This window comes from Pan paniscus, chromosome 3, assembly GCF_029289425.2.
Source record: "Pan paniscus chromosome 3, NHGRI_mPanPan1-v2.0_pri, whole genome shotgun sequence".
Lineage (NCBI taxonomy): Eukaryota > Metazoa > Chordata > Mammalia > Primates > Hominidae > Pan > Pan paniscus.
Window position 1 is genome coordinate 39,417,067 of NC_073252.2, and position 19,183 is coordinate 39,436,249.

The 19,183-nt window shown below is 37.7% G+C and overlaps 1 protein-coding gene across 6 annotated transcripts in view; it reads left to right on the plus strand.

The window, feature by feature from the left end:
- Window positions 1-19,183, plus strand: part of WDR19 (WD repeat domain 19) — a 106,046-nt gene that overhangs the window by 45,905 nt on the left and 40,958 nt on the right. For 4 of the 6 annotated variants that reach the window (XR_004671025.3, XM_034958443.3, XM_063603513.1 and 1 more), the window contains 8 exons: window positions 2,551-2,698; window positions 2,827-3,031; window positions 6,147-6,306; window positions 6,512-6,634; window positions 9,127-9,236; window positions 14,634-14,691; window positions 18,619-18,759; window positions 18,841-18,923. Coding sequence is in view for 5 of the 6 variants with exons in the window: in XM_034958443.3 (XP_034814334.3) it covers window positions 2,551-2,698; window positions 2,827-3,031; window positions 6,147-6,306; window positions 6,512-6,634; window positions 9,127-9,236; window positions 14,634-14,691; window positions 18,619-18,759; window positions 18,841-18,923 (1,028 nt within the window). In the remaining variant the exon portion in view is untranslated. The remainder of the gene's footprint in view (window positions 1-2,550; window positions 2,699-2,826; window positions 3,032-6,146; window positions 6,307-6,511; window positions 6,635-9,126; window positions 9,237-14,633; window positions 14,692-18,618; window positions 18,760-18,840; window positions 18,924-19,183) is intronic. The other 2 variants (XM_003832181.6, XM_063603514.1) reach the window with 1 other exon arrangement.

Below are 19,183 nucleotides of genomic sequence, written 5' to 3' on the forward strand. Positions count from 1 at the left end.
TTCACATAAGCTACAGCTGCTTGTGGACCCATCCTTAATACTGTTTCCAGGTGCCTAGGTCTCACTGTGTTGTCTCCCCAATGTAAACAGCCTGCTCCTCACTGCTACACTTCGCTTGATACAAAGACTTACTTCCTCCCCATGCCCGCCCCTTCTTCCTTTCCTTTCCTTCCCTTTCCCTTCCCTTCCTTTCCTTCTCTTCTCTTTTTCTTTTCTTTCTTTATTTGACAAGTATAACAAATTTCCACAGATGTACCTGGATTATATATGCCAAATTCCTAATCTGCTAGTTCTTAGTCAATGCATTCCTCTCCCAATTGCAAAGCAAATGAGGAAGGATGACATAAATGAAGATAAACCTCGAGTTTCCTCTACTTAATACAGAAATTCCACCTTGTATAGGTTTCCTTTCTATAACAGGGAACTAATTAGAGCTGTCTTGAATTTCCCCTGTGTGCGTTCACCACAGTTAGAAACTGTGGCTTAGACAGAATATACAAGAGAGTAGGAGGGTAAATCAGGTATCTGTCAGGAGTTAAATTCAGAAATAGGGTGTAGCTGCTAGGAAAAGGGTAAGGAGTAAGATCAGCCTTAAACAAGGTGATTTCAATCATTTTTACTTTCTCCATTTACAGTTCTCTTTTTCTTGATAATTTCTGTTAAAGAGCTCTCACTTTGATTGGATTTCCAGTTTTTCTGTCTGTCTAAGATGGAGACAGTTCTAGTACCTACTTTGTAGGGTTGTTAAATGAAAAGTAAATAGGATGATGCATGTAAGCTTTTAGTATAGTGTTAGCCACATAATAAGCACTAAACCTTTTTTAAAAACAGTTCGGCCACTAGTCCAGTGGCACTGATGTGCTCATCTATACAAAGTGAGAATCAGTATAGCATAGTGGTTAGAAGCAGAGACTCAGGAGCCAGACTGCCTGGGTTCAAATACTGGCTCGTCAACCTACTAGCTGTGTGACTTTGGGCAGATTTCTCTGTACTTTAGTTTCTTCATCTGTAAAACGGGAATAATAATAGTATCTGTCTTCTAGAGTATAAATGAAGTAATTAGTACAATATCTTGTAAGTAGCACTGTCCAATGCAAATATAATGTGAACCAAATATGTAATTAAAAATTTTCTATTAGCTACATTTTTAAAAGATAAAAAACAAACAGATGAAATTAATTTTAATGTATTTAATTTAACCCTTGAGGAATCGCCACACTGTCTTCCACAATGGTCGAACGAATTTACATTCCCATTAACAGTGTAAAAGCGTTCCTCTTTCTCCTCAGCCTTGCCAGCATCTATTGTTTCTTGACTTAATAATTGCGATTCTGACTGGTGTGCAATGGTATCTCAATATTATCATTTCAATGTGTAATTGAATATAAAAAAAAGTAATGAGATATTTTACAATCTTTTTTTCATGCGAACTCTCTGAGTGTGTAGTTTACACTTAAACATATCTCAATTCGGACTTGGCACATTTCAGTGCTTAATAGGTACATCTGGCTACATGTAGATGTTATAATAGCAACTACTATGTTAAATAACACAGCTTTGTAGTATGAATTATTATTTGCAAGAATTTTATATTTCATCCTCATTTTGAGAGTAGGATGAGGCAGATATTTTTCAGTTCCCTATTCAGGATATATATAAGCCTACCTGCCTGAGTTCACAGGACTTACATGGACTGATTTTTGTAAATAGCTTATTTAGTATAATATTACAGTCAGCCCACCCTATCTGTGGGTTCCTCATCCACGGATTCAACCAACTGTAGATCAAAAATATTCAGGGGAAAAATGGATGGTTTTGTCTATGCTAAACCTGTGCAGAAAACTTTTGTTGTCTATATTCCCAATACAGTATGACAACTATTTACGTAGCATTTATACTGTATTCGGTATTATAAGTAATCTAGAGATGATTTAAAGTATAAGGGAGGGTGTACATAGTTTATACACATATTACACCATTTTATTCAGGGATTTGGCCATCTGTGGGTTTTGCTATCCGTGGGAGATCCTGGAACCAATCCCTCATGGATGTTGAGGGATGATTGTATATTTATATTTGTTGACATGCATTTTAGAGAAGCTTTTGAAATAAAGCATCCCTAGTGTAATTTACTTCAATCATGTGAATTAATTTGTTTCTTAATACCCAGTATTATCAAATACTCAGTATTATTGAAAAATTTCTAAACACAAGTACAAGTGTGTTCGTAGTTTAAATTTCTGTCATCCTGAGCAGCTTTAATTTTTTTTCCTTAACCTGAAGCTTTGTGTCTAGATTTGTGGGTTCTCCTACAAATTTGCCAGATTTTAGATCAAACCTTGGATTTTCCAAATAACTATAGTTTTTTCAAGCCAGACCTAGGATAGGAATGGAAAAAGAAACTTTCTTTCCTGTTGTTGTTGGAGTGATGTTAGGTTGAATATGACTCAGTAAGCTAAGCCAGCTAAGGCTGCAAACAGACTTCTACCACGGCAAATGATAATGATTCAAGTACAGACTTGGGGCAAATCTGTAAATTTTATTTTGTAGGTTAATGACGCTACCTATGAGATTCCAGATTTTTCACCAACCATTAAAGGTGTTCTTTGGGAAAACTGGCCAATGGATAAAGGTGTATTTATTGCTTATGATGATGATAAGGTGTATACTTACGTCTTTCACAAGGACACTATACAAGGTACTAAACCCCTTTTGTGTATATTCGCTGACAAATGAATTTCCCATTGCAGTAAAATTAAAACATTCTTTCTGATGTTTGTGCTGAGTATTAGCTTTCAGCATTGCGATGTCTGTTTTATAATGTAGGAGCCAAGGTTATTTTGGCTGGTAGCACCAAAGTTCCTTTTGCTCATAAACCTTTGCTGCTATATAATGGAGAGTTGACCTGCCAAACACAGAGTGGAAAAGTAAACAACATCTACCTTAGCACCCATGGCTTTCTCAGCAACTTAAAAGATACGGGGCCTGACGAACTGAGACCAATGCTGGCACAGAATTTAATGCTAAAGAGGTAGGCTTTCAAACACTTCTTTTGGAACTTCTTATTTGCTTTTGTGATTTTAAAGGTCAAATCCTATAATTATTTTATCTTATTTTATTGCTTTATTCTTTATCCTTGCAAGAATTTTTTTTTTTTTTTTTGTAAATGTAGAAGTACAAGTGCAGTTGTGCTACATGGATATAGTGCATATGGTGAAGTCTGGGCTTTTAACGTACCCATCACCAGAATAGTGAACACTGTACCCAGTGGGTAGTATTTTATCCCTCAACCCTGTCTCACCATCCCGCCTTTTGGAGTTGCCAGTATCTATTATTCCACCTGTATGTCCATGTGTACCCATTGTTTACCTCCCACTTCTAAGTGAGAACATGCAGTTTTTGACTTTGGGGCATTTCACTTAGGATAATGACCTCGAATTCCATCCATATTGCTGCAAAAGACATGATTTCATTTTTTTAATGGCTGAGTAGTATTCCATAGTGTGTATATCTATATATACACACCACTTTTTAAAATCCAGTCATCTGTTGATGGACACTTAAGTTGATTCCATGACTTTGCTATTGTGAATAGTGCTGCAGTAAACATATGAGTGCAGGTGTCTTTTTGATAAAATGTCAAATCCTATTCAATAGATGGAGATAACAGCACTTACCTTATTCATTTCGCAGGGATATTGTGAGGCTCAGATAAGATAGTCAGCTGTTTTTATTATGAGTACTTTATTACAAGAAAAGCCCTTAAGAACAAAACGGTTTCTAAGCTTCCAAAGAGCCCAGTTATTGGGAAATCCTAATAAAATAAACCTAATTATTTCAACAATATCTTGACTTCATCATAGCGAGGTTTGATTTTGCTTTGCTTATAATTTCCTTTTACTGTTTTTTTCTCTTATCTCCTAGAGCCACCGTGAATTCCTTTGACGTTCTAATTCTTCCGAGCCTCTCTTAAATGTTGCTGTTTATTGGGGTCTCATGAGTTGCCTTCTCTTCTTACTCTAATTATTCTTCCTGAGTGAATCTCCTCCGCTTAACATGGCTCAACATACCACCCATATGAAGCTGACTCTAAAATCTGTGTCTTTATCTTAAACCTGTACTTACAACTACCTTCCAGTCATGTGTCCTTGGAAGTCCATGAGCTCTTCAAACTTGCCCTTTCTAAAACTGAACTCATCAATTTCCACAGGCCCCTATTTTCCCTCACTGTAATCACACATGCACATGCCTTAACACACATATACACCAGCTCCTTTCCTCCTCCTGTGTTCCCTCGTCTTTACCCAGGCCCTCACCTGGAATAATGTGTAATGTAACTAACCACTTCCTAACTGCTCTGTCTGCCAATAGCCTTGTAACGATCTCATCTGTTCTCCACACACTTTTGAAGATGTGATTTGATCCTCTTATTTCCCTGCTCAAGATCCTTCAGTGACTTTCTATTGCCTTTACAAACAAATCCAAATTCCTGGGGGACCTCCATGACCTACTAGGCACTTCATGATTTAACACCAGCTCAACTGTCTCCACTCAAGTCCCTCTCTGTTCCACTGGCTGCTGAAATTGCATATATTTCATGATTCTTCCTGGAATGCCCTTTCCCTGTCTCTGAATGTAGTAACCCCTCTTTCTTTACCCATCGGCGATAAGTGGAGCCATCTCCTGCTCCAGGAAGCCTTCCCCGACTTCCCCACCACCACAGGCAGTCCTGCTTGGGGTCTTTCTGATGTGTTGCCTCAGAGCCAGGATGCAGTATACACAGTGGTGAAGAGCATGACACCACTTACCTCTGTGTGCCTTGGGCTAGTCTTTTGACGTCTCTAAGCCTCATTTTCCTAATCTATAAAGGAGACATAATAATAATACTTAGTGGGTAGGGTTATTAGGGTAAGAGAATTTATGCAAAAGACTTAGCACAAAGAGTTACCTATTGTAAGTACTCAGTTACCTCTGTCAAACTATGCTGTAGTCATTTGTTTCCTTATCTGTCTCTTCCACCTTCCCCAATTGTGACTGCCTTAAGGACAGCAACTGTGGTTGATTTTTGTATCATGTTTCCAAGCACGTAACAGGAGTTCAGTAAATGTGTGTTGGATGAAAAAATGGATAGGTGAATAGATAAATGGATGAATGAATAGATAGATGGATGTAATATATTCACTCATGTAGAGGTTCCACAAAAAGTTTAATTGGCATTTATGTTCATGTTTTAAACCAGAGGTCAGAAAACCTTTTGTGTTAAGGTCCCAATGGCAAATATTTCAAGCTTTACGGGCCATAGGGTCTCTATGGCAGCTACTCAGTCTGGCTGTTGTAGCAGGAAAGTGGCCACAGACAATCCATTAAAGAGTGGGCTGGGCCAGGGACGGTGGCTCACACCTGTAATCCCAGCACTCTGGGAGGCCGAGGCGGGCGGATCATGAGGTCAGCAGATCAAGACCATCCTGGCTAACACGGTGAAACCCTGTCTCTACTAAAAATACCAAAAATTAGCCTGGTGTCATGGCATGCGCCTGTAGTCCCAGCTATTCGGGAGGCTGAAGCAGGAGAATAACTTGAAACCAGGAGGCCGAGGTTGCAGTTAGGTGAGATCACGCCATTGCACTCCACCCACCCTGGGCGACAGAGTGAGACTCCGTCTTCAAAAAAAAAAAAAAAAAAAAGAGTGGGCTGATCAGTGACTTTGTTCCACTCAAGCTGTATTTTCAAAACAGCAGCTGACTAGATTTAGCCCATAAGCCATAGTTTGCTGACTCCTGTTTTAAACTTCTAAATTTATAGGAATAGAATACTAATTTTATTAGACTTATATGAGAACAAAAATAATATTCATCTAAGTGTGAAATAAAAAGAAATAAATGAATAGGATTAGCTTATAGTTAATTGAGTAGGCTGATTACAGAGTAGATTCAGATTAATAAAAGAAATTTAGGGAAAAACATTTATCTGTACAAAAAAGGAAGAAAGCTTAAGTGTTTTTTCATTACTTGTAAATGACAATTACAGGTTAAGAAATGTTTTAGACAGTTTATCTGGGGCACGCTATTAGATGACATGTAGTCTGAAAATTGCCTAACATGTGGCAAGTGGAGCATTCTGATTAAGCTTATGTTCTTACATCCCAGGTTTTCTGATGCTTGGGAAATGTGCAGGATTCTGAATGATGAGGCTGCCTGGAATGAGTTGGCCAGAGCTTGTCTACATCACATGGAAGTGGAGTTTGCAATCCGTGTTTATCGGAGAATTGGAAATGTTGGCATAGTGATGTCCTTGGAACAAATAAAGGTAAACAGCATGTTATAGAATTATCAAGTTAAAATTTAAATGCTATTTTAAGTTAAATGCAGTCTAAATTTTTTGCGTTTAATCTTACCTCTTAAACAAGTGAATCGATAGAATATTACCACTTCCTACTGATCAAAGTCCTTAAAAAAGAAAAAAAGTTAAACTCTTGCATTTTTTTTCTATTCAGAATTGCTTTTATTTGTAGGGAATAGAGGACTACAATCTTTTGGCAGGACACCTTGCCATGTTTACCAACGATTATAACCTGGCTCAGGACCTGTACCTTGCATCCAGCTGTCCTATTGCTGCCCTGGAGGTATGGCAGCAAGTAAGAATGGAAATTGTGTAAGAGGTATCCAGTGGGGAAATAGGGGGAAAAAAAATGGGGCCGGGTGCAGCAGCTCACGCCTCTAATTCCAGCACTTTGGGAGGCCAAGGTGGATGGATCGCCTGAGGTCAGAAGTCCTAGACCAGCCTGACCAATATGATGAAACCTCATCTCAGCTAAAAATACAAAAATTAGCCGGACGTGGTGGCATGTGCTTGTAATCCCAGCTACTCGGGAGGCTGAGACAGGAGAACTGCTTGAACCTGGGAGGTGGAGGTTGCAGTGAGCCTGTAATCCCAGCTACTGTAATCTCCTGCCCCAGCAGGAGAATTGCTTGAACCTAGGAGGCAGAGATTGCAGTGAGCCAAGATTGCACCACTGCACTCCAGCCTGGGTGACAGAGCAAGACTCCGTCTCAAAAAAAAAAAAAGGAAAGAACATAAGAACATCAAAGGAGGATCACCCCTTCTATATAATTAAAATTTCTCAGCACAGATGCTATATGCCTTCCCCCTCCTAAAATTCAAACATGTCAGTTTAAGAACCCCTGAGTACTCATTAATTATAATGTTAATCATTAAAATTATAATTCAAAAATGTTTATTCTGCATTTCGTGGAGGTATAAAATGCATGGTATTATAACATTACTAATTGAAATCTAAATGTGTCCAAAGAGAACAGATTGTGTAAATTACAAAAACATATACAAGGAAAAATATCACCATATATTGAGTGCTTACGTGGGCCAGGCACTTTTCTAAGCACTTGTCATGTATTAATTCATTTAACCCTCCCAACAATCCTATGAGATAGGATTGGTTTTTTTCTCTATTTTCCAGATGGGAAAACCGAGGCACATTTATCCTTATTGTGTGAAATTCTGTTGTGTATTAAAAGGTGAGCTAAGGACTAGTGTACCATCACTGGTTTCCCAGAGGTGAGCATTGCAGGAGAGGGCCTAGGGCAGGATGAAGGGCCTGGTTAGTTCAAGGGCAGGGAAGAAAGGAAACCTGGCAATATAGACTAGCAATGAGGAGCATAGACTTCACAGTCAGACATGTCTAGGTTCAAATTCCAGCTCTGTGTAAGCTTGGACATGTTATTTAACCTTTCTGAACCCTAGATCCTATTTCTTTAAAGTAGGAAGAATAATATCTAACCCACGGGATATTTGTAAAGATTTAAAAATGAGAATGAGGTCTTTTAGCACAGTGCCTGATCAATAGTAAAGACACATAATTAGCTATTGTAATCATTAATATTATTTCACCTAAAACTGGCATTTCTACAACTATGTGAAAGAGCTTGTTTTGGGAGCATTTGTTATTAATTTTACAACTTTCCTTTTACAAATCATTCTATAGCAAATTTTCATTTTTAAATTTTAAGTGAACTAAATTAACTTTGTTATAAGAAAAATTTAGGTAATTTTACAGTATTATTTAAGATAATTGGGACACCCTGAGAAGTTTTCAAAACTTGGATTAGTATTCACTGAAATAGGAATATGGCTGCGATGACTGAGGGGAAATATATCATCTCAACTCTTTTGCATTTAACTGTGGGCACTTGTCATGTGCTGCTAGACTTGGAAAGGATTTGAGGTAATGGATTGATAATGGAGAGGGGTGATTACTCTTTAACCTCACTTTGAAAGCTGATGAGTTAACCAGGTGAAGAGTTCAGAGGCAGAGCCCTACTGCCCAGCTCTGTCATGTACCAGCTGTGTAACCTTATATACAGAGGAGCCTCTCTTTGCCTCAGTTTCTGGATCTCTAAAATGGATCCAAGAAAGTATTAATACATTGCAAAAGGGTAGTTGTGAAAGATAAATAAGCTAATCCCCTAGAACAGTATCTGGCAGATAATAACACTTGAAAAATGTTAGCTATTATTGTTTAGGAAGTATGAATAAAGTGAGGAATGAACTTTAAAAGATTAATGATGAGTTTATATTTAGAATTATGTACCAGGCAGAGAAAAAAGACCACAGGAACTAGGAAGAAAGATATATTTACATTTTAGTTACATTTGCTATTACTCTTGTGATAGAGCTTCAGATTTTCTAAGAAAAACACACCAATTCCTATAGCAAAGTGTTCTCAACTTTTTAAAATCACTACCTTCTAAAAATAAAAATTAACTTTAATTTAATTGATTACATTAATTTAATTTGATTACTCCTTGCTAAGAAAAATTAAATACTAAGGACTAAGATTTTGTTAGATAAGACTGAGTTTTGGAGGGCCACAAACCATTATAATAGCTAAGATTTTTTTGCCCCTCCAAGAATCAATTTTTGCCTCCTTCAGGGCTCTATCAAGACCCTATTGAGAATGCATACTATAGTAATATATTATCATTGTAAAGATCAAGTTTCATTATTTAAACAAAAAGGTTTTGTAATTAGTTTTATTAAAACTAGCTCTTTGTGGTAACTTTGCAAAATAATTTTGCTCATTTGAAATTAAGGTCTTTCTCTTCTTAACAGATGAGAAGGGATTTACAGCATTGGGACAGTGCTCTACAACTGGCAAAGCATTTGGCCCCAGACCAGATACCTTTTATATCAAAAGAATATGCTATTCAGCTTGAATTCGCGTAAGTCTTTGTTTTTATACATTTCAGTCAGTAGCTAATGACTGCAAATATCTTCAGTTCGAAACTTCCATTAATGATAAGGCCCTCCATTGATTTAATAATTTTTTAAGAGAAAAAATACTGTATTAATTATATATCTGAAAAATGTTTTTTCTAACAATGTCTTATCCATGCATTATCCACTTTAAGTTTTCAGCATCAAAATCTAAGTCTGGATCTAAGCCGTTTCTGCATTTAGAATCTAAATGTTATTATTATTTTTTTTTAATAGAGACAGGATCTCTCTCTGTTACCCAGGCTGGAGTGCTGTGGTATGATCATAGCTCACTGTAGCCTTGAACTCCTGTGCTCACGTGATCCTCCCTTCTCAGCTTCCTGAGTAGCTGGGACTATAGGCATGCACCACAAGGCCTGGCTAATTTTTAAATTTTTTTTAATTTTTAGAGAGACAGGGTCTCACCATCTTGACCAGGCTGGTCTCCTGGGCTCAGGTGATCCTCCCAGCTCAGCCTCCCAAAGTGCTAGGATTATAAGCGTGAGCCACTACGCCCAGCCTAATTATTATTTTTAATCACATGTGGCCATCAACAACTATGCATAGCATCACACTGCTTTTCCTAACTTATGTTCATGGTTCTGACCTCCTTTAACACTTTGAGGATTTGCTCTGTAATTTCAAACCATAGTGAAAAACACCAAGGTTTCATCTACATTTTCTATTTGCTTAGAATTATAGTTTTTTCTAACAAAAGTAGACAAATGGGACTTAATTAAACTAAAAAGCTTCTGCACAGCAAAAGAAACAATCAACAGAGCAAACAGACAACCAACAGAATGGGAAAAAATATTTGCAAACTATGCATGCAGCAACAAACGAATATCCAGAATCTGCAAGGAACTCAAACAACTCAACAAGAAAAAAAAAATAACCTATTAAAAAGTGGGCAAAGGACATAAATAGACATTTTTCAAAAGAAGACATATAAGCAGCCAACAAAAATATGAAAAAATGCTCAATATCATTAATCATCAGAAAAATGCAAATTAAAACCACAATGAAATACCGTCTTATACCAGTCAGAATAGCTATTATTAAAAAGTCTAAAAATAATAGATGTTGGTAATGATGTAGAGAAAAGGGAATGCTTATATACTATTGATAGGAATGTAAATTAGTAGAACCTTTATGGAAAACAGTATGGAGATTTCTCAAAGAACTAAAACTAGAACTATCATTCGACCCAGTAATACCACTACTGAGTGTATACCCAAAGGGAAAGAAATCATTATATCAAAAAGATACCTGCACTCGTATGTTTATTGCAACACTATTCATAATAGCAAAGGTAAAGAATCAACCTAAGTGTCCCATCAGTGGAGCACTGGAGAAAGAAAATGTGGTATACACACACACACACACACACACACACACACACAGACACACACACCATAGAATACTACTCAGCCATAAAACAAGAATAAATTGTGTCTTTTGCAGCAACATGGATGGAACTGGAGGCCAAAAAGAAGTAACTCAGAAAGTCAAATACTGCATGTTCTCACTCATAAGTGGGAGCTCAGCCATGGGTATACAAGGACATACAGAGAGGAATAATAGACACTGGAGACTCCAAAAGGTGGAAGGGTGGATGAGGGTTGAAAAATTACCTGGGTACACTTAAAGTCCAGACTTCACCACTACCCAATATATGCATGCAAAGACCTGCACTTGTACCTCACAAATACATATATTTTTTTAACTAAATGATTTTTTTATTACAGTTTTTCTTTCTTGAGTTGCACATGTATGAAAATTAGACAATTGCTGTTGCAATTCAAGCCAAAAACTCTTCACAGGAGGATATTGAGTGCTTGAGTAATAGTCCTTTATGATGCATGAATAGGAGTCACAAATCTCTCTTGCCTTTGGAAATTCCATAATCTATTCTGAGAAATTTAGAATTTTCTAGTGATCTTAATTGCTAGACCCTCTTAATTGTCAATAGTCTTAATTGACAGACTATACATTTTTATTGCAGTGTTGCATCGAAGTGTAATTTTAGAGGCATTTAGGATCCAGTTTTAAGTTAACATTCAGCCATGGTTGGTGCTACCAATGCAAATATCTGCAGAGAAAATAAATGAATAATTTATTTGCAAATATAATTTTGTACATGTATGTGTAATGACAACCAATTTCTTTTGACGTTTATTATGATACATTCCAACATTCAAAAATATTAAAATATGGAAAAAGATTAGTCTTTAAACAAAGAAAGTATAGTTCTAACATTTGATTTTTTCTATAAAACATTTTTACATAATTCTACTTTACTGTCATAGAGACTTTGGATTCATTGAGAATACTGACACATAAATTCATGTTGTAGGAGTTATTCTGTCAAAAAGTACTCTTTGGACCAGGTACGGTGACTCATGCCTGTAATCTTAGCACTTTGAGAGGCCCAAGGGAGGAAGACTGCTTGAGCTCAGGAGTTTGAGACCAGCCTTGGCAACATAATGAGAACTTGTCTCTACAAAGAAAAAAAAAAGAAAAGCTAGCCAGGCCTGGGGTCACATGACTGTAGTCCCAGCTGCTAGAGAGGTTGAGGTGGGAGGATCACTTGAGCCCAGAAGGTTGAGGCTGCTGTGAGCTGTGATCACGCCACTACCCACCAGCCTAGGCAGTGGAGCAAGACCCTGTCTCAAAAAAAGAAGTACTCTTTCATTTCTAACCATGATATCTTATTTCAAATTTTCTATTCTACAGATTAAAAACATTATAGAGATTTTATTTCTTCTTAACCAATCTTGATTTCAGTTTGCCACATTTCTGTTCCTTATAAATGCCTATACCAAAAAGTGATGTTGGAATCTTAGTACATAACACAAGAGGCAGAGCCCCATTGCCCTGGCCCTCCACCTGCATCCTGAGGATGACTGAGTCTTAGAATATAAAACTTCTGTGCTAAGAAGGAAAGATGATCCACCAAGTCCTGTCAGAGTACAGACACCACAGTAAGCCCTCGGACCATCCAGAACTCTTCGATTTTCACTTCCTTCAGGAAAATTGAAGTTTTGTAACAAATTCTCAAACTTGTCTCATTATGGTCAGATGAATTGAGTTCAATTGAAAGCCTCTGTGTTGTTTCTAACCCTTTCTGCTCATCACTTGACCATGAAGCCACCGATTCTCAAAGCTTTCACTGATATTTGTATGCAGATCTTCGGACCCTAATGTACACACACCCTAGCCCCCAATAGTCTGAAGGAATTTCCTTGTGATAATAGGAACTAACCTAGGTATAGTTCATTGTCATCAAATACCTGAGTAGCCACCAGCTATGACTTTGACACCTAAGACCCTAGGCCTGTGTTCAATTTCAACAGTCTTGTTTCATTATGCATCCAAGACAAGTCAAAGCAGGGCCAGTCTATCAGGTCTGGGTGAGATTTAACTTACTAAAGTCTGGGATTAAACTAATGAGTTAGTTCCATATGAGAGCTTCAAAATAAAATAATAAATAATCCAGTGAGCTAAAAATAACATAAAAATAAGGTGAGAGTTCCAAAGTATTAATTTAGCTTGCCCAAGGAAAATCTCAGGCTCCTGTGGAAGGAACTGTCAACTCAATTGATTATATCAGCTGAGCTAGGGATATCTCCTGAGAATGTCTCCTCCCTATTCTCAGGAAAAATCCCTAGCTTGGTTGAAGTCATCAGGTCCATACTGGTAATTTCCACTTAGGAACATTGCTGACTATGGAGTCCTAGGCTGACCAAAAGAAATTTCTCAACTGCAGAACAGCTTCTTTTCCAAAAATGTCCTTGTACATTAATAGATGAGGAAAGTGAATGAGGCTTAGAGAGGTTTAGTAACTTGCCTAAGCTGATAAAGTAGTGATAAGGTAGATCTCAAATCATGCCATTTCAGAGCTGATTAATTTATCCTGGAGAAGATGGTTTCTTAGAGGAAGATAGATCCCAAAAAGTATCTCAGGCAAATCACTGATTCATTCTATCCCAAACAATGAAAATAAATTGAAATAATAAAAGTCTTCTGTACATGCAGATCCATGTTAGCATCAGTCATGGGAAGAGAATATTATTATTATTTTTTTTTTTTGAGATGGAGTCTCACTCTGTCACCCAGGCTGGAGTACAGTGGCGCAATTTCAGCTCACTGCAAACTCTGCCTCCCAGGTTCAAGCAATTCTCCTGACCTTAGCCTCCCGAGTAGCTGGGATTACAGGCGCATGCCACCACACCCGGCTAATTTTTGTATTTTTAGTAGAGAGAGGGTTTCACCATGTTGGTCAGGCTGGTCTTGAACTCCTGACCTTATGATCCGTGTGCCTCGGCCTCCCAAAGTGCTGGGATTACAGGTGTGAGCCACCGTGCCTGGCCCGGGAATATTATTTATATCATGTATATTAATACTTTTTCTCAGTGTAAGAACCAGAGCCCTCAGTACTGTAATCTCCAATGTATTCATCCACTTCTACCCTTTAATAAATTGACAGCCCTCCAGATTCCCTCAATATATATTCTTGTAAATATTGGGCCTTTGGTTTAAAAAAAAAAAATGTGTTTTATGGTCACATGATTGTCATTTAGTGCCCCAAAGGAAATAATTAACCAAAAGTAGCCAATAAAATTAATGTAGCTTCTTATCAGAAAAAATAGCTAATACATGCTAGGCTTAATACTTAGGTGATGGGTTGATAGGTACAGCAAACCACCATGGCACATGTTTACCTATGTAACAAAGCTGCACATCCTGCACGTGTACCCCCGAATTTAAAAAAAAATTAATGTAGCTCCTCAAAATGCCTAGCATACCACACAGTAAGTACCTTATAGTATAGCATAACCCGGCTTAATAATTACTTTTAAAATAGCAACATAATGACAGACTGCACTTTGAAAGAATGCATCTGTAGTGTTCCACATCTTTTGTGAGCTTAAGCAACTCAGTGACAAAGATTATCTTTTAAATCTTGTATTTGTAAATTGGTCTACTACTCCCCAGTGGTGGCTCATGCCTGTAATCCCAGCACTTTGGGAGGCCGAGGTGGTGGATCATTTGAGTCCAAGAGTTCAAGACCAGCCTTGGCAACATAGTGAGACCTTGTCTCTACAAAACATTCTTTTAAAAATTTGCAAGGCATGGTGGCGCATGCCTATAGTCTCAACTACTCAGGAGGCTGAGGCTGGAAGATCACTTGAGCCAGTGAGGTCGGGGCTACAGTGAGTTGTAATTGTGCCACTGCACTCCAGCCTGGGCAACAGAGTGAGACCCTGTCTCTAAAAAAAAAAAAAAAAAAAAAAAGGAAAAAGTATATGTAAATAAAATTCTAAAATATATATTAAAATTCACTCTTATTTTTTTTTCAGGGGTGATTATGTAAATGCTTTGGCTCATTATGAGAAAGGAATAACAGGTGATAATAAGGTAACCTTGGATAAAGATAAGATATGCCTAATAATGTCTGGGTTTGTTTTCAGTTTCATTTTTAAAAATCATGGTCTTATTTGTATTGTATTTAATATCTAGCAGGTGAGCGTTTTCTTTGGTTTACTAACAACCTTGCAAGGAAATAGTTAAATCATTTTAAAACACTTCAAGCTCTTAAAATCTGACGATGACAATATTTTTATCAGTCTGATAAGTTTTACATCCTTAATATAAGTCTAATTAAAGTTGGAAATAAGATTTTTATCCTTTCTTACTTATAGGCTATGATTTTCATAAGGTTTTTCCTTTTGCTCTTTTTAAAAGTTTCAGTAGGCTGGGCGTGGTGGCTCACACCTGTAATCCTAGCACTTTGGGAGGCCAAGGTGGGCAGATCACAAGGTCAGGAGTTCAAGACCAGCCTGGCCAATATGGTGAAACCCCATCTCTACTAAAAAAAAAAATACAAAAATTAGCCAGGCATGGTGGTGCACGCCTGTAGTCCCAGCTACTCAGGAGGCTGAGGCAGAAGAATCGCTTGAATCTGGAAGGAGGAGGTTGCAGTGAGCCAAGATCATGCCACTGCACTCCAGCCTGGGCGACAGAGCGAGACTCCATCTCAAAAAAAAAAAAAAAAAAAAGTTTCAGTAACCATTTTGAAAGTGAATTTCCAATCCGTAAAACTTCATTCTGCCGTTTCTTTCTCATACTGTATCTTTTAAGATGACCCTGGAGAGCATGACCCACTGTGCCACCTCTTTTTCCCATCCCAGAATTCTAGTTTAAAAAGCTAAGATTTATAATAATAATTGCTGTTTTTAAGTTAGGTAATGTCTTGTGAAGCTTGAAAATCTTTTGACTTTCTGTTTTATATATAGCATTTTTATTACAAAAGTAATGCAACCTCATGATAGCGAATTTGAAAAATCATCAAAATATGTTAACATGAAAAGTGAGTCCAGGCCAGCCTGGCCAATGTGGCAAAACCCCATCTCTACTAGAAATACAAAAATTAGCCAGCCGTGATGACGGGTGCCTATAATCCCAGCTACTTGGGAGGCTGAGGTGGGGAGAATCGCTTGAACCCAGAAGGCGGAGGTTGCAGTGAGCTGAGATTGCGCCATTGCACCCCAGCCTGGGCAACAGAGTGAGACTATATCTCAAAAAAAAAAAAAAAAAAAAGTGGGTCCGGGGCCGGGCACAGTGGCTCACGCTGGTAACCCCAGCACTTTGGGAGGCTGAGGCCGGTGGATCACTTTAGGTCAGGAGACCAGTCTGGCCAACATGGTTAAACCCTGTCTCTAATAAAAATACAAAATTAGCCAGGTGTGGTGGCACATGCCTGTAATCCCAGCTACTCGGGTAGCTGAGGCAGGAGAATCACTTGAATTGGGAAGCGGAGGTTGTAGTGAGCTGAGATCACACCGTTGCACTCCAGCCTGGGCGACAAGAGGGAAACTCTGTCTCAAAAAAAAAAAAAGAAAGAAAGAAAAGTGAGTCCAATATTCTCTCCTCCATCCACACCCCTTAATGGTAACTACTGTTAATGATTTTATATATTTTCTTCCAGAAGCTCTTCTAAGCATACTTGTAATATGGATTTTTTTTTTTTTTTACCAAAAATGAAATCATTCATTTCCATTCACTCAGCAAAGATCATTGAGTATTCACTCTGTGCAAAGCAGCATTTTGCTTTCTTCATGGCCTTTCCAAATCAATACATATGAATCTGTCTTAATCTTTTTATTTTTGAGACAGGGTCTCATTCTGTTGCCCACACTGGGGTGCAGTGGAAGAATCACAGCTCACTGCAGCCTCAAACTCCTGGGCTCAAGTGATCCTCCTGCTCCAGCCTCCCTATTAGCTGGGACTACTGGTACATGCTACCACACCCAGATAATTTTTTATTTTTATTTTTGTAATAAAATTAAAAATTTTTATTTTTATGTTTATTTTTGTCTCACTCTGTTTCCCAGGCTGGAATGTAGTGGCATAATCGTAGTTTACTGAAGCTTCAAACTCCTGACCTCAAGCCATCCTCCCGCCTTAGCCTCCCTAAGCACTGCGATTACAGGCATGAGCCACCATACCCAGCCAGTCTTAATCTTTTAAGAGCTTCTAATATTCCATTGTTTGGATGTACTATAATTTTTTGTATCCACTACCTTACTGAAGTATAGTTGTGGAGTTTTTTCTATCATCAAAAATACTGCAGGCTAGACACAATGGCTCATGCTAGTGATAACCAGCACTTTGGGAGGCCAAGGTGGGAGGAATGCTTGACACCAGGAGTTCAAGACCAGCTGGACAACAAAGCAAGACCCCCATCTCTACAAATTTATTTGTTTATTTTTCTTTTGGAGATAGTCTTTCACTGTGTCGCCCAGGCTGGAGTGCAGTGGTGTGATCCTGGCTCACTGCAACCTTTACCTCTTGGGTTCAAGTGATTCTCGTACCTCTCAGCCTCCTGAATAGCTGGGATTACAGGCATGGGCCACCACGATTGGCTAATTTTTGTATTTTTGGTAGAGACAGGGTTTTGCCATGTTAGCCAGGCTGGTCTTGAACTCCTGGCCTCAAGTGATCCGCCCACCTCAGCCTCCCAAAGTGCTGGGATAATAGGCTTGAGCCACCGCGCCCGGCCCATCTCTACAAATTTAAAAATAAAAAATTAGCTGGGTATGGTAGCATTGCATCACTGCACTCCAGCCTAGGCAATAGAATGAGACCCAGTCTCTTTAAAAAAACAACAACTTTTTAAAATTAAAAAGTAAAAATTAAAAAATTAAATTCATTTTTTAAAGTCACTGCAATGAATATTCTACCTAGTACATGTATCGTTAGCTACCTATGATAGTATTTCTGAAGAATATTTTCTTATAAGTCACAAAGTGTACTTTTCATTTTTGACATGGCTAAATTGCTGTTCAAAAGAAATTGTAGTAATTCACACACACTCCATGTATGATAGTGTCCCCTTCATTCTCAGCAAAACTGAATGTTATCAGTTGTTTTATCTCTACCAATTTTATAAGCAAAAAAATATATTTTATTTTATGTATATTTGATTATTGGTGAAGTTGAGCGTGTTTTTATTTATTTATTGGCCAATTGTATTTTGTTTCCACTTGTATTTTTTAATGAATTGTCTGTTCATGTCCTTTGCTCATTTATCTCTTAGGTTTTTGACATTTTCTTTGTCTGGCTACATCAATTTTAGTTCATTCTTTATCTACACCGTCAAATACAGTAACCACTAGCCACATGTGTCTACTTAAATTATTTAAAGTTAAATAAAATTTAAAATTCAGTTCCTCTGTTGCACCAGCCATATTTCAAATGCCCAGTAGCTACCATATCGGACAGGGCAGATACAGAGCATTTCTGTCATCACAGAAAGTTTTACTAGACATGCTGATTTAGATAAAATATAATCTGACATTACATCTTACTAGTAGAGATTAGTTATTTGATAAGTTTCTTTAGCTGTCTTTGGTACCTTTAATGAATTTAACAATTACTAACGAAATGAAGTTTTTATGTTTCATCATGCCTCATAGAGAAATCTTCAATTTGATAAATGGTTTTCTTCTTAATTTTATTCATAGCATTTATGCTATATAGCCAGTATATTACTTTTTATATTAAATTTTATACCAAAAAGACATATGAGGGATAGTAAAAATTTGGTCTTAAGCATAAAGTTGATCTAGGCTTTCGCAGAACAAAATATAATTTTGTAATAGCTGGGTTTTTAAAAAAAAAAAAAAAGTCTCAAGTGTTATTTTAAAATCATGAGGCTTCCCTGAAAAGATAAAAGTAAACCATAACCTTTGGACTCATTTTAGAGTTAAATTCATTGTTCTGTCTTAAACACATCGTGTTAAGCTAGAATCTGATTTGTTAGTGTTTGCCTTGTGATTGCAGGAACATGATGAAGCTTGTCTGGCTGGAGTGGCCCAGATGTCCATAAGAATGGGAGACATACGTCGAGGGGTTAACCAAGCCCTCAAGCATCCCAGCAGGGTCCTTAAAAGAGACTGTGGAGCCATATTGGAGAATATGAAGGTCCTCTTTTCTCTGCATCAATATACATGTGGTCTTTTATACATAATAACTTAGTATTTTAATAATCCTGTCTTATTTTAGCAATTTTCAGAAGCAGCCCAACTGTATGAAAAAGGTCTCTACTACGATAAAGCAGCATCTGTTTACATCCGCTCTAAGAATTGGTAAGAGCTGCCTGCGGTTTGTTTCTGAACAGGATTGGAAATGAATGTGCCTCTGGGGTCTCCCCACTTGCCTCCTTGCCATGCTTTCTCCCTGTCCATTCTGTTCCCCTATCTAGACCTACCCTTCATCTCTTTTGTTCTCCTTAGATAAGTTCATATTAATAGTTCTTTTTCCAAAGAATAGCACATTCTCCTGGTTTGGTGTGGAGAAATCCTTAATCAGATAAATTAGTAGGAAAAAACAAAAACCCCGTTGTCCT